General features: G+C 41.4%; 1 protein-coding gene across 6 annotated transcripts in view; it reads right to left on the bottom strand.

Annotated features, from left to right (window-relative positions):
- Window positions 1–1,931: 1,931 nt before the first annotated feature.
- The window catches only part of SSBP2 (single stranded DNA binding protein 2), a 137,055-nt gene continuing 124,059 nt past the window's right edge, over window positions 1,932–14,927 (bottom strand). For all 6 annotated transcript variants that reach the window (XM_071455120.1, XM_071455124.1, XM_071455121.1 and 3 more), the window contains one exon: window positions 1,932–14,232. In XM_071455120.1, the coding sequence (XP_071311221.1) occupies window positions 14,203–14,232 (30 nt within the window). In that variant the 3' untranslated portion in view covers window positions 1,932–14,202. The remainder of the gene's footprint in view (window positions 14,233–14,927) is intronic.

The following is a 14,927-nucleotide window of genomic DNA, read 5'->3' as shown; positions in this document are numbered from 1 at the left end:
TGTGCCGTGTGGTTTCACTTCAGCACCAGGATTGTTTTCTGTAGCCCTTCCTTACAACCTTTCCTCCTGGAAGTTACTGCTCCAGAGAGGGCTTCCCATGTTTCTCAGAAACATACATGCATGAGTTTACATCGTGAACACTTGTTCATTTAAACATTGTTAAAGATCCAGCTTTAACCTGTAACAGCCAGGAAAATTTGAATTTTAACTGAGTTTCTCAGTGCAGTAGGGGTTCTTTTCCCACACGGTCTGTTACTGTCACTGCACTGCTATGGCACTATCTCTGTTTCTATGCACATACTCTTTTTATCAAGCAACACCATGGCTGTATCATCTCACTTGTTACACTTCAGAAGATACTGGCTCTGAAACTCAGCATGTTGTGCTATTCCCTACATTTATTTTCATTCTGTTGCTTAAAAAAAAATACTGGTCTCTCTCTCCTTCTCTGACTTCTGTGAAGGGAAAAAACAGACTGTCATGGCAGTGAGACACCTTGGCCTTGCTATCTGAAGAGAGTATGTAAAAGGTTTGAACCCAATTTCCTCAACTGCTCAATCCAGATGACAAAACCTCAAATTATCAGTTTCTCACACTGTGGATCCTAAATGCTAGAAGAAAAGGTCTGTTAACAGAACTCAACATTTTCCTATTAAAAAACCCCCATTACATTACATTTTGCCTGCCTAGGCCAGTAATTTGTAAATTTGTTTTCAGGTTTACCTTGCCAGGCTCAGGCATTGTCTAAGATAATGCTGCTTGTTGTTCTGTTGAACACAGTCCCAGTGATCAGGTGCCTGGCCTGCTATAGATCTCTTGTTTGCTGTGAGATGAGGGAGCTACAAAGCTGCTGGAGTCACAGGGGGGCACAGTAAAATCGAAATCTGCTCACGTGAACAACCTGCAGCGTTGGGGTGAGGGGAAAGGGGAGCAGCTGGAGCAAGGGAAAGCTGCTGTTTCAGAATCACACCTCTGGTGTGCACAAAGCTCTTGGCCTTCGGGATTCATTCAGGGGGTGTCCTGTGGGGAGCAGGGATACAAATAAGCAGTGCCCGTGGCAGACACACCTGGGCAGTGCAGCCAGGGAACTCACACTCTAAAATGAGCTTTCTCAAATGATTCTCTGTTTTCACAAGCTGCATTTACTGTGCCCTCCAGCTACAGGAGATAGAAGCTAAAGGAGTGTAATGGACTGCAAAGGAACCACTGAAGCTGACTCCTGTAGTTCCTTACAGAGTCTCCATTGGACTAAAACAGTGTTTTACAGCTTTTGGTGCTCAGGTAATATTTGCCAAGTCTTACTGTTTGCCTCTCACTGCTGAAAAAGAGAAATTAAGCTGCTGGCACCAGTGTGGCAGTTTCATTTTGAAAGCAGGTAAAAGCATCAATTTCGTGTAGTGGTTTTGGTTTGTTAATTTGAGATTTTACTAATTTTGAGATTTCCTGGCTGAGGTACCAAAGAGTGTGGTGGGTTTGGTGTTGGTTAACTATTAGTGTAGTTGACTAATAATGGTTTCCCACCTTCTGTGGCACAGCTAGAGCAGCACCTGTGGCATCATCAAGGTACTGTACCTAAGGCACCTTTGTGGAAGCGCCTTTTGTGCATCTTTTCCAGGTAATAAATGACAAGCTCAGTCTTAGATGTGAACGTATGTGTGAAGCAAAGCCATTAGAGCTAGCAAGATGTGCTCCAAAATGCACAGTTTTGGGAACGTTTTAGATACAGATGTCAGCTACTGCAGTAAATCAGCTGCTGTACAGAGCTGTGCATTTCTGTAGACAGCATACTTCTACGTTCCAGAAACAAATGTATTACTGCCTGAAGTTATAAATGTTTTTTGTATGCTTCTTTCATAACCCTAGTTATTTATGGAAAAAAGGTGTTTGGTTGAGGGGTTTTTTTGGGACACAGCTTGTGAAAATACAACTACTTCTTGTAAAATGAAACTTTATTCTAAAATGTATCCAAAATTGCAAGACACAAGCACCATTAAACAGATAAATAGACATATATTTATATACAGAGAGCATCAAAACACAAAACAATTGTTAATATAATTCTTATACCATTTTAATGAGTATCCATCAATAAAACTTTACAATTTAAAGGAGACTTTTCAGTTGCAAAACAGTTGTAAAATCATATGTATAAATTATGTTTACTACAATTCCAATAACAGAGGCAAAGTAAAATACAAAAATAATAATCAATACTGCAAATTCAAATACAAACCCCAAAAGTAATGCTGCACAGGTACGTATGTACACTGGATGAATTCATGCAGCCAGGCAGTGCAACAAATTAACTGCTGAGTTTAACTTATCACAAAATGGAAACCACCATGTCGAAAAACAGAAGAAAATATACTTTTGTAATAAATCATAGTGCATTTTGAAGTTAGACTTTATAAAATGATTGTTGAGTGATATACTTCTAATATTCCCCATGTGATCTGAGATCCCCCCAACTCCTTTTTTCACAAAATAAAATACAAATGACAAAAGCTAAAAACCCCACTGTAGAACAGAGTCTGATGTACTGGTACCATCTTGAACGCATTTGTTTTAATTCTCGGTATCAGACTTGTTTGCAAGTGTCCATGTCCACGGGGACACGAGTTTTTCCTTGCTACCAGGAGTAAATCTTTCACGCTCCAATGCTATCTCCATAAACTGCATCTCACACGATGCTTAGACTGCACTGGTTTGAAGAGACACAGCTGAGCCTTGAAAAAAGAACCCTTAAATCCCTATGAAGCACAGAGAGAGTAAATGGAGGATAGAGAGACCTCATTATTCCTGAAGCTCCTATCCCTAATTGCTTTAATTACATAAACAGAGATTAACATAAGAGGCTTTTATGGCTTGGGTGAAATTTCTGCTAATTTGCTGGGCAAGTGCGAAGCCCGTGTCTCTCCACAGGGCTTTGCCTTTCACAGTGCAGAGGGCTACAGACTCTTTTGGTTGGTGAACGGAAGCCTCGGATTAACTATATAGAAAAATACCTCTGCAGTGAAAATGTGGTAAAGAAACAAAAACTCAAAACAGAACCTCTGGTAAACTGTGACTTCTTGTGTAACAAAAACATGGCTGTCACCTTTCAGGTCTGTGTTGGTTGGTATAGCATGAACACGTAGATAAAACTGGTTAAGTGTCAAAATTATATGAGATACAATTACACAGTCTGACACTTTTTTTCTTAAAATCTTAAGTGATAAGCACGCTCAGTGTTTTCACTAGGAAGTTACTGCTAAAATGCTACATTTCGTTGCTGAAAAGACATTTATAGCAGCCTGTAAACTACTGAAGAGTTGCTTCCTGCATCCTTTGTGCTTCCAAAACCCCCCTTTGAGCCATCACTAACTTCTGAGTCAATGGGAGTTTTGAGCAAAGAAGGGATGCGGAAAACCACCTGTATTGGGTAAATAATGTAGCAATTTACACAGCAGCTCTTCAGATCTTCCAACATGCAAGCACGTGTAGAGAGAAGCTAAGAGACAGCATGCACTGCAGTGTTATGTCATTGTGCTTATGTCTGCTGAGGGCACTATGGCATTTTCACTCAGAAAAACAGAAATGTTAACCCCAGAAGACTAAAAGAGCCAATATTAATGAAGCCATCAGCTACCGTTGCAGTAAAGAACACCCCAAAAGAGGGAGGAAGTTCATCTGCTCGTAGCGTATACATACTGAAGCTGAAGAGAATTACAAAGGCACAATACAAGCCTATATTTCTGGTAAATTATATATATTCATAAATTTCTGCTCATACCACCTCAAGATAGTGAATGGTACAATAACAACTGAAGGTACAAATGTTAATTGAAAGTGAAGCTCTACAAATAAAGGACTGTTGGAGAACATAGCTCATTACTTGCTACATTTCTACTCTTCCCAGGTGGTGAGCTCGTCCACCTTTCCTCCACTGGCTGACAACAACATGGTGACCCAGTGAGAAAACTGGAGCACCGTCAGATGACAGACAGAATGGCTTTGTGCATCTGAAAAGGTGTCAGTGAGTGGCTGCCACAACAATCTTCCCCACTGCTTTACCTTTGGCTCAGAATTCACAGAGAAACCAGGAACAGCAACTGGAATTTCATACCCATTTTCATGCAGAGCTGAGGCTGAGATAACCCATGAAAGTAGCGTTTTGGTTAACTTCAGCACTCAAAAATATTGAACAGCAGAGCGGGAATTGTACCAGCTCATCATAAGAAACAAATCTCAATTTTTCTACTTGCAGCTACACAAGACCTGTATAATTTCCAACAGCAAATGACTCACAACTCAGGAAATAAAGTGAATGGATCAATACTGCTCCTGTTAAACTCATAAAAAGTGACACCCACTTTTGTGTGATGAGATTACAGGGCAGCTGTGGAGGCGACTGCTGTCGCAGCCCAGCTCTGAGAATGTGGACACCCGGTGAAGTTGGAAGGTGCAGCTACAACATTTGAGTTTTAGCCTGGAGCTGTTCCTCAGCTCGCCACAACAACTGGCACAACTGCTGTCAGGATTTCGTACCGCAGGTAATGGGGAAGGGAGTGAGGGGAACGAGAGGAGGAACCTGCTGGAAGCAGGCTCTGCTAACCCACAGTAACGCTGCCTGCAGATCTGCTCTATCTGACACGGGGTATTCCCTCATCTCCAAAACAGCACACCAAATCCCAACACGTTTGTCGCACATTTCCCTCAAAAAACCTATCATAAACTGCCATTACTACATGTATTCTCAAAATCCTCAACCAGGACCACCTAGATTTATTCCTTAAAGCTCTCAGGAAAGGAATCTTTAGCCACACCTGGAAAGTATGAACATTAATACCTTAGTTACAAGGTCACAGCTGAATTTAAAAGCTGCATATGCTATTGCTGGTGTTGATTGATCTATGCAATGGTTTTACCCTGCATTGCTTCCAAAGAAAATCAGTGCAGGTAACAAGGAAGCCCACTCTGAGTAATAAAGGTGAGGTTTCCTAGGCAGGGGTAATCCCTCTAGAAATGTTTCAACAATTTGCAAGTTCAAGCTACAGCTGTTCATTAAAATTGAAGTAAAAATAAAGAAAATAGCACTACAGGGCAGAAATCTCATGCTTGAGATTGAATTCAGAAAGTCATCTGTAAGACACTCGGCTTCAGGTTCAAAGGAGCTGCATTATTCTTGCCCATTCCAAGCTCAAACAAATACAAGTTCGTGTAGAGGTGTGAGAAGCCAATTGTACACACTTGGATTCATCCCACCTAATTCCAGCCGTTCATCAGTGCTGAGGGCAAATGATGCCATAATGCAATCTTCCAGAGGCATCTCCACTCGTGTCCCTCCTCTGACTTACACAGGAGACCCGGGCTGTAATTTTTAGCCAGCTGAAATTAGGGCAGGATGAATCAGGGCACAGCATGGAGCGGAAACAAGTCTGATGTGGTGGCACAGTATCACCATGACAATCCAGTCTGTCACAGGCCTGTCTGAGGCTCCCAGCCAGACACGCTTTGGGTCAGTGACCCACACCAGCCGTGCCTTTGCAGCTCACAGTCTGGCAGGGAGCTCATCACGCGCTCAACAGTGAGGCTTGAGTTCATGACGATCCCCCAAAGCAAGACCCGGAGCTGCCTGGGACTGCAGCCCTCCCAGGCAGCCCAGGCTGCCCTGCAGAGTTACACACAAGGTCTGGAGGGGTTTGCAGCCAGAGTGGTTGCTCATCCTAACACAGCATGCACACACGCCCACGTATCCATGGTGCTGCGGGAGCTCTGCATCCCCACCCTTGGCTAGGGCATGGGCTGGCTCCTGGCAGGAGCTGTCGGTAATGAGGATGAAGCACACACTGAGGAGAAATACAGCGTTCTGAAACACACATTTGTGAGATCCCCAATAGTATCAATAGTAACGATTAAGGTCAGAGGCAGTATCAAGTTTTGCATGCACTTTCTACATTAGTATTTATATAGACAAGTTTCATTCTTGCTGGTTTGCAAAATTACTGAGGTTTCTTTTACTTCCAGAGACTGGAATATTGAACATTAGTTTCATTTATGATGTTGAAAGTCATTCTTTGTCTAAAATACACCTACAAATACTTGGGATTATGGGACAGGGATTGCCCTGTTGTTTCTCTGTAAAGGGCTGAAGTAACTGTAGAAATATTTTTTGATCTTAGAAATACAGGGAATTTATCTACAAATTGGACTGTAAGCATGAGGAACACTTACTGCAAGTTCTCAAAGTCTTACATGAAAGGGTGAAGGTGCAAAGTCATTAAGACTGCCTTGATTCTAAAGATTAGCCTACTCATTTAATTCAACTATCAATAGAAACACAGAATTTAAAGTAATCCAAGTAAGAATCCCCTTCAACTTTCCAAGCTTCTTCGCTTTTCCCATCATTGCCTTTCAGACTAGACAGGACTTGAAATTCTGATGTCAGAAACCAGCAAAGAACACACAGACATTTTCAGGTCTTTGTTGTATATCATAAAATACTGTAAAAAAAGAATGCAGAGTCCCAGAATTCAGGTTATTTTTCTCTCTCAGTAACCAGACAGAGAGTTCAAATCTCCTTAAAACACCACCTCAGGTAAAGCCTGCAGTGGGTGGGGATGAGGACACAATGCAGGGGCAGTGCTGTGCCTCTCATGTGCCCCTAGAGATGGGCTTCTGTCCTGGCACTGCTGCAGTTTGTGGGGAATAAAAAACAAACCAGCTCTCACATCTCTGTAAGGCAGCAGCCTGCCCAGGTGCTGTGCCTGGGGCACCCCTTTGCCAGGGGACACTGCACAGCTGTGACACCTCTCAGGTGTGCAGGCACAGGCACCTGGGATGCTCCAAAACCTGCAGCTGCCTGCTCCAATCCAACCCCAAGCTCTCAGGAAAGGATATGAACTGGGTTGAATTCTCTTACATTACATTTAATATTTCTGTAAATGGCTTATAGATCTGCTGTTTGAAATAAATTCTGAAACCACTAAGCGTGCTTAACAGAGCTTCAACTCTATGTGGACAGTGAGTTCAGAGGACAGAACAAGGACTTTTGCAGTATATAATACACATGGCTGTACAGTCAAAGGCCACCTCTTGCTTCAAAACAAGAATTTACAGTAGCAAGCAGTGGTGGCAAGATTTCTTACACAAAACCTACAGGAATTTACAGGATATGCATGGACCACCGAGGTTATAACACCAGCAATAGACAACACAGAGTATCTTGTGCAATGTGAACAAAGTTGACAGTAGTTTACCAATGCTGTAAGTAATTCACATAAATATGCTAACCCACCAGCTAACAAAACTTCCTCCTCTTTCCACCAGAACCAGATGCGTGTACAGCAATCCATAAAAACAAAAGTGGTTTGGTTTTGTGGTTTTAGCCAAACATGCACAAAGCAGATGCACTCCAAGGGGATACTTGCAAAAAAAACCCAAAAAACCCCTCTCAAAACTGGTGTCCAAGCACACACACAGCAATTGGATTCACGCTTCTCAAACAGCCATGACAGAGCCAAAGTTCATTGTATGGATGCTTTTTGTCCTGGAAAAATAGTAATATAAAAATTCACTTGATTTATAACTGACAGAAAACTCCAGCTTTACTCACACCACTCTTCCGTGTGTCTAATTCTAGCCCTAATTCATTCCAGCCCTACTTTGGGAACTTGTGTTCTCTTCCTTATCCATTAATGTAAATGCAAATCAAATCAAAACTACAACATAATCAGAAAAAATAAAAAATACTAGAAAAATGAAATTGAAAATAGCTTATACCTGCTTTTGGATGTTATGTTTATTGACAACAATTTAATAACACCACTTTGCTTTCCAACTAAACCACTGGATGTGCTCTGTGTCTCTGTTACAGAGAACTTTAGTAAATTTCTACCTCAAGTAAATATAGCCTGTATTTGGGATTTTATTTTCATCCACTCTGCACGACAAAAACGAGTTTTTCTTTGAAGCTGTTTCCTATCATTGTTAGGAACCATCTCGTCTGATTTGTGAGTATGTGGGATGCTAACTGTCCTCATCTCGAGCAGTGAGAGCTCTCAGGATGCTGCACTGCCACTCCTTACCTGGTGTTATACTCAATATTCCTTTCTATTAATGAAATGAAGTCTCAACAGCAGGGCTCTAGTTACAGGTATGAACAACCTCCTGCATGCTTGTTGGGCAAAATGTTCTTACTTTTGTGCAAAGACCTGGCACAGTACATTTATAGGGGAAGCCCAAGTGAGAGAGAGTAAAACATGAAGATTAAAACCACACAAGTGAAGCCTAAAATATCCAGTTCATCCAGTTGACAATTTGACTCCTCAGGGGTCAGAGCAGTTGTTCCACAACAATACTTTTTCCCATCAAAAGCAATTACTGATGATTTCAGTATCTCTGCAATAGCCCAAACCCCTAGACTGTACAGTCTGTTTCCTAGGCTATTGAGAACACATCACCTTTCAAAATCCCCATGTTTCATGCTGTTTCCCTATGAAAACCGATGCTAAAACTGCCGGAATTTTCTCTTAGCAAAATCCAGCCTCTTGTCTCAGCATTGTAAAATCGTGAAGGGATCCCCAGAACCTAACGGCAAGAAGAGTTGTGCAAGTTCTCAAGAGAACAGCGAGGTAGCGAACGAACACCTTGTTTCTGGTGGAAAACTGCCCACTCCTGAGCCACCTGACCCTGGGAACAAGCCTGCTCGACCACTCGGCCACTCCTCTGAGACCACAGAACCCTGAATCACCCGCGGGACACACTGCGAACACTGACCGGGCAAATTAAACCACTCTTGGTGAATGAGGCTTTGTACAAGGTCACACAGTTCGGATGTCAAGCTGTACACTTTTGGGGATGTGGAAGGAGCTTTCAGCATGAAGTCCAGCTGTATTATTTAGAGCAACTAGGCAGCAAATCTCTTTTTTATCTGATTTCCCCAAAACCATGTCTTTCAGCAAATATTTACAATGCTGAAGTGAAATAAAGAAAAAGAAGGTGATTTTCTTTTTGTCTATCCATTTCTTTTGCGCACAAAACTGAAATAGTGGCTAGAAAGTGACCATTTGAAATTATAACCGAAAACTGCATTTATTAAATTTGAAAACATGTACCCAAGAAAACCTTTATACATTTTTATGGCAAGTTTTCCTATTACATGAGAGGCTTTCTTACACATTTTAAGCTTAAATGAAGAACAGCAACCAAACAGAAGTTTGGACTAAAACTGCGAAGCCGTTGGCTGTGTGGAGGGAAACTATGGCTGCACAACTGAAAACAAGATGAAAGAACAAATTCACAGAAATATTTCATGTAATAGTGAACAAAGCTCTAATAAATTAAGAAACAGAAGAAAGCCAAATCTGCTCTGCATGTCAGTACTACAGATACATAAACATGCTCCTGCACTGCTAAGATCTGTGAAATAATGGCTACTTAGGAAAGACTTAATTTGAGCTCTAGACTGTCCATGTTCAAGCATGGGTTTAGATTACTACAGTCCTACTTTTTTAATTTCCTGAAGGATACTACCTGTTCTTAGATCTGTTTAAAATTAACTATGTGCAGGCTCAATTTGAGATCAAGGTGAAGCTGTTGGCAGGATCAGAATTTTCATGTGCTGAGTAGATGATATATTTACTTTTTCTAGATTTGGTACTGTAATTTGTTTCCAATATGTAGACACTATACAGGAGTGCACTCAAAGCAGTATTTTAAACTCTCTTTTCTCATTTTTCAGATTGAAACATCATTTTGGTAATTTCAACAGACCCTCTGTATTTTTCTCTATGTACTCAGTTTTTACATCTGCCAAAAAATGTTACACCACAGGTAAATTATATATTTGACCCAGACTAGGGTGAAATCCTACCCAAACAATGACCTTATGTGAATAGTTTCATCAAAGTTTCAGCAGAACTGGCACAAGCAGCAGTTTACAGAACTGTGCCAATATGTGAAAAGTAGAAAGAGCTGCATACAGCAAAATTTAAACCTAACTAATTTATTTCTGCATTTCTAGAGTTATTTTGAATCACTAAATCATGAACTGGATCCTCACTGTGAGATAACAATGTTGAAGTAGTTTATAGGGGTTTATTTGAAAGATGTGCTTTGTCAGGATTCCCATCCTTAAGGCCTGAGCAAACCCAAGTGTGTCTGACAGCACCCACAGCTCTATCACCACTTATGGTGAATTAAAGAAAAATAAATTTACCTGTACGTTTTACATCATTAAGGTATATTTTACATTCTTGAAAGGCAAATGGGTAGGGTGAAGTACTGAATAAACCAGTCCATACTTAGCCATGGCAACAACAGTGGATCAGAGCTGACTAGAAACAGGGGAAAACAATAAATAACTGATTCAGAAATAGGACCCTGTGTAATATGTATCAGCTGAAAAGTCATTTTTGAATGAAGTGATCAACACTAAATATTGTAACAGCTGGTCCCTCATTAAATCTAATTCCAAATCATTTGCACATGCAGTATTGCCACAGAACACAGGAAAATTCAATTGGTTTTAGGCAGTTCAAGAAGCTGTCCTTCGATGCATCCTTAAAGAAGCAAGCTTCTATTCACCTCTCCCCAAGTGGTTTTAAAATAAATGAGTAGCCTCCACATTTCTCATTGGGTATTCCTGTTGGAAGGGGAAGGAACAGCTGGATGTCCTGGGACGTGGAACATTTAATCCTACACTATGGGGAACAGGCTGAAAGCAAAAGCCTGAAAGTTGTTACTGTCTCTGAATATCTGACATGTTGGGTGGCAAGGGCTCTGCAACCAGAGGGCCTCCAAATAAAAAATGGAATCTCTGGGGGTTGGAAGTGCAAGTTCCAAACTGCAGTTTTTCCTGATTATCAGGTAGTTAAGAAAATAATGTAATCGCTACATGCAAATATCCAGGTATTTTGTTAATGCACACCAGGCCACATGCTTAACCTGTGATTGAGACAGGGAAACTTCTTCCTTGCCTCAATGCCTGCTCTTAGACATGGCAATAAAATCTGGGTGACGTGGACATCTGCATCTGAGCACTGCTTTCCATAGGTTTGAGCAGCAGGTAAGACCCTGGTTTCACTGTGAAGTTCACAGGTGAATCCAGTTTCAGCTGTTTTCTACAAAGCTGGAATATCTGCAAGAGTTCTCACAGCATAACAGATCCCTTACTCTCCATTTCTGCTACTCTAGGATTTAATCACTTCTGTTTTTAAGAAGGCATACTTCAACTTTGCCTGAAATACCCATTTACAGAATCACCTCCTATTTACTTCTATGCTAAAGAGCAAGATCTGTCTAAAAACCCAGTGTGAGAAGATCTACCCTGCACCACTTAAAATAAAATGCCTACCAGAGCTGGACAAGTTCTGACATTATCAACAGTGCTGTTGCATAAGGACAGAACCAAACAGCAGTTACATTGCTCCTGGTATCTGGAGCATAAAAAATGGAAGTGGGAGAAAAAACTGAGTGTTTCTTCCCATGTTGATACTCCAGATACCATGAAAATCCTACAAGGATTTGTAAGCAAAGGAAAGAGAAATGAACAAGCAAAAAGCCCTGTGCTTATTAAGAAAGAAATAATCCAAAGGTATAATTTAGGATTTGAGTAATTAGCACACAGGATTGTTTTCTAATGGTTCAGCTGCAGAACCTGGCCTCTGGAGGAGCCTGTAAGGCCTCAGACAAAGCATTAGTGGCACCGGCTGCTGCCCGTGGGGCTGTGCGGGTGTGAGAAATGCAGGACACAGTGAACCCATCATGTGCTGAGAGGACATTGTGCTCCCGTATCAAAGTGAGGATAACGTGTTTAATATTGATATCCAATCTGTGTCAGCAGTTCCATGCACAGGTTTAAAGGTCAGATTTCCACCCTTCCAAGGTGCTCAACAGCTCACTGACCCGGGAATGGCCTTTGGCACTCGATGCACTGTTCCCATCTGCCTTAGTCCAGCAGCAGTGACACCATCTGCCTGAAACTGGGCCAGAAGGAGTCCCTGGCTCCCTGGAAGACGACCACAGATAATACAGGTGGCCAAGCCAGGCTGCAAGGACACCTGGACTCTGGGTGTAATGGGGACACACCAGTGGTGTTAGTGACAACAGCAAAGGGTCTGAAGAAATTACACCTGATTTTGTGTTTGTGACTTGAGCCAATAGCAGGGTCTTCCAGCATCTTTGGAGAACAGCAACAAAGTGTTTTCCAAAGAGATGCAAATGAATGTGACCTTCATAATCAATAAGAATACAGCCTACAAAACCATATAATGACTATCTAGGTCATGTTTACATCTAATCAAGGAGTTCTTACTAAAAAGTAATGCTAACAAAATCTTTGATACTTCAATGTCATTTTGATCCTCTAAGACTTTCATCTTTGAGTAACCCTAACAGGAGAGTAACATGTTAAATCTTTTTATTTCCATATATCATACATGTGTAATATATGGAAATAAAAATGGGTTAGGAGATTGTAGAATTCCTTACACATCCAGCTACCATCACAAGCCCATCAGATATGGGTGATATTCCTTTACCACAAGTTCATGAAAGAGAATCCCCTTGCACATGGATACACCACATCCCAGAACTGCTCCTGCTCTCCAAGTGGGTCCTCTGGATTAAAGTCCAAGGAGAGGAATTTGCTGTTTGTCTGTGGCACGAATTTCTGCTGAGCCACTTTGTGCCTGCATTGCTGCTCATCAGCCTTTGTATCACTACAAACTGGAAACCTTTCTTTTCCTGGGGGAGCTGAAAATCATCAGGAACTAAGTAAAAGTACCATAATCTCGGTTTCAGAGCTCTGCCTGAAGAGAAATGGGAATGCTTCCAGAAGCGTTTCCTTTAGGCCTTTTTCTGCATTCTGGCCCCAGCTTTCATGTCTAACTGTATGTCCTCCTAAAAGGGCCCAGACCTTTGTTCCTTTCTGTTCATGGCAAAAGGTAACACCCTCACAACAAGGCTAGTAGTAGTCATAAAAAGTTTACTGTGGCATTTTGGCTCAAAGGAAAAAAAAAAAAAAAAAAGGCTGCTGACTGGAAAGTTTTGTGGGAATTAATTCTGGCAGATATGGCAGAAAACACACACCCAAGCAGGGTGACCTGATTTTCTAAATGGGCTTGGGAAATACTGTTTATAATTAGGAACACAGATTGCTCATATATGTTTGAGAATCACTGAAAATGGGAAACATAATTGTAGGTTGTTGGAAAATGTTTTGGTGATAAGGACTCTACTGTATTTCCACTAACTACCACCCCTACAGAAGACCATGCTAAACAGAAAACTCAGTTCCAAGGGCAGGAAAAGCCCTGACACTTTATTGCTAGATTCTATAGCAATTGGAGCTCACTTACAGTAACCTTATAGTACTCTATATAAACTGAGAAGCTTGTATCAAATTCAGGCTTCCATTTAAAATAGATATTGCAGATATTAGGCTTCAATTAAAGAAGAAAAATAACCTTCAGTGCTTTTTTTTCTCTTAAAGGCAAAGTATCAAAAAAAATCCCCAAACCAGGTGGAAGTTATTAAATTTCTCCAAAAAGTTAAGATGAGCTTTCTTCTATTTCTTGAGACAGTACAATTTGTGATTCACAGGGTAGCTGGTATCAAACACAAGGTAATGAAAGCTCGTATAAGCAATTTTATTCCTATCCATAATGGCAGACACTAACAAAATCAAAAGAATTTATCCTTTGAGTTCAACTTAAAAAATAACTTATAAAGCAGTGATATATGCAACATAAAACAGTTCAGGATGGGACAGGGAAAGCAAATTTTAATAATTAAAATGTAAACGTGAAAAAAAAAAAAAATGGAATAAAAGTCCCTACTTCTGATTTCTACATAACATGTGATGTGATCCTATTTGACAGTGTCCTGGGGTCTGTGTGTGTGTGTGTGTTTGGGTGTCACACACACACACCCCATGCTGACCCACACATGTACACACACAGACAGGCGCTGGCAGCTCCACCTCGGGCACTTCTCTCATGCCACTCCTTACAGTTGTCTCAAGCATGTTTGGGACCCACTTTTCTTGACAAAACAGGGGAGATGGTAGGAGAAAAAAAAAAAAAAAACAAAACAGGTGGGTCTGATTGTGTCTGAGATCCTTTAGTTAAACTGTACACTGGGACGAATAATTTTCTTCTGCAGTAGCTCTCTGGAGAGGGCCAACTCACTGTGGTCTTCATGGCGACACTTGTGAACGGGTCACACGCTCATTGTCATGCTAGGGGAGTACTGGAAAAGAGGAATCCACAATTTAACAAACATTCTTCCCCCCACTCACAGGTATCCATAGGTAGCAATGGGTTCAGAGCTCCTTGAGCTCCCTCCTGAATCTGCTGCAGCCTCTCTTGGGGCTGCAGTTCAGTTTGTGTCCCAGAACTTCTGCTGTGCTTCTGTCATGCCAGAATACAGCCACTGCTGACAAAGGCAATGCCCCTGAGGGCTGTTCTGGTGTTACCCGGGTGCTGTGATGAACTAATACCTCGCTGAGGCTTTCTATTCCCCTCCCTGCCCACTGCTGGCTACTGGGGAATTTTCCTGGGCAGGTGCCTAGTCTGAAATAGACTGGCTGCATTCGTGGCTAGCTGAACCACACAAGATTTTGGGGAGTTTTTGATTACTTTAGGGGAAGAAAGGAACAAACATATGTAGGACTGTGATTCAGTTAGGGTTTTGGTCTGTATTATTTTGTGTTAGCAATTTTAGGGGGCGGGCTGAATCAGCAGTGGTCATTTTCCTTGATGTGAACCAAAAATCCAATTGCCACATCACACGATTGTAGTGACACAAACTGAACTGCAGCCTTTACCCAAGCTACAGCTACCCTCAGGTTAGCAGTGCTTCATTAAAGTAATCAATGGGACACCACAGTGCCTAGAAGAAATGCACATCCATACACCTAATTTGCTTTTAAATTGAAAACTGTG

This window comes from Agelaius tricolor, unplaced genomic scaffold (assembly GCF_023055355.1).
Source record: "Agelaius tricolor isolate 1412-34295 unplaced genomic scaffold, bAgeTri1.0.p SCAF_44, whole genome shotgun sequence".
NCBI lineage: Eukaryota > Metazoa > Chordata > Aves > Passeriformes > Icteridae > Agelaius > Agelaius tricolor.
The sequence above is the reverse complement of the archived record's forward strand: the minus strand, read 5'-3'. Positions and strand labels throughout refer to the sequence as shown.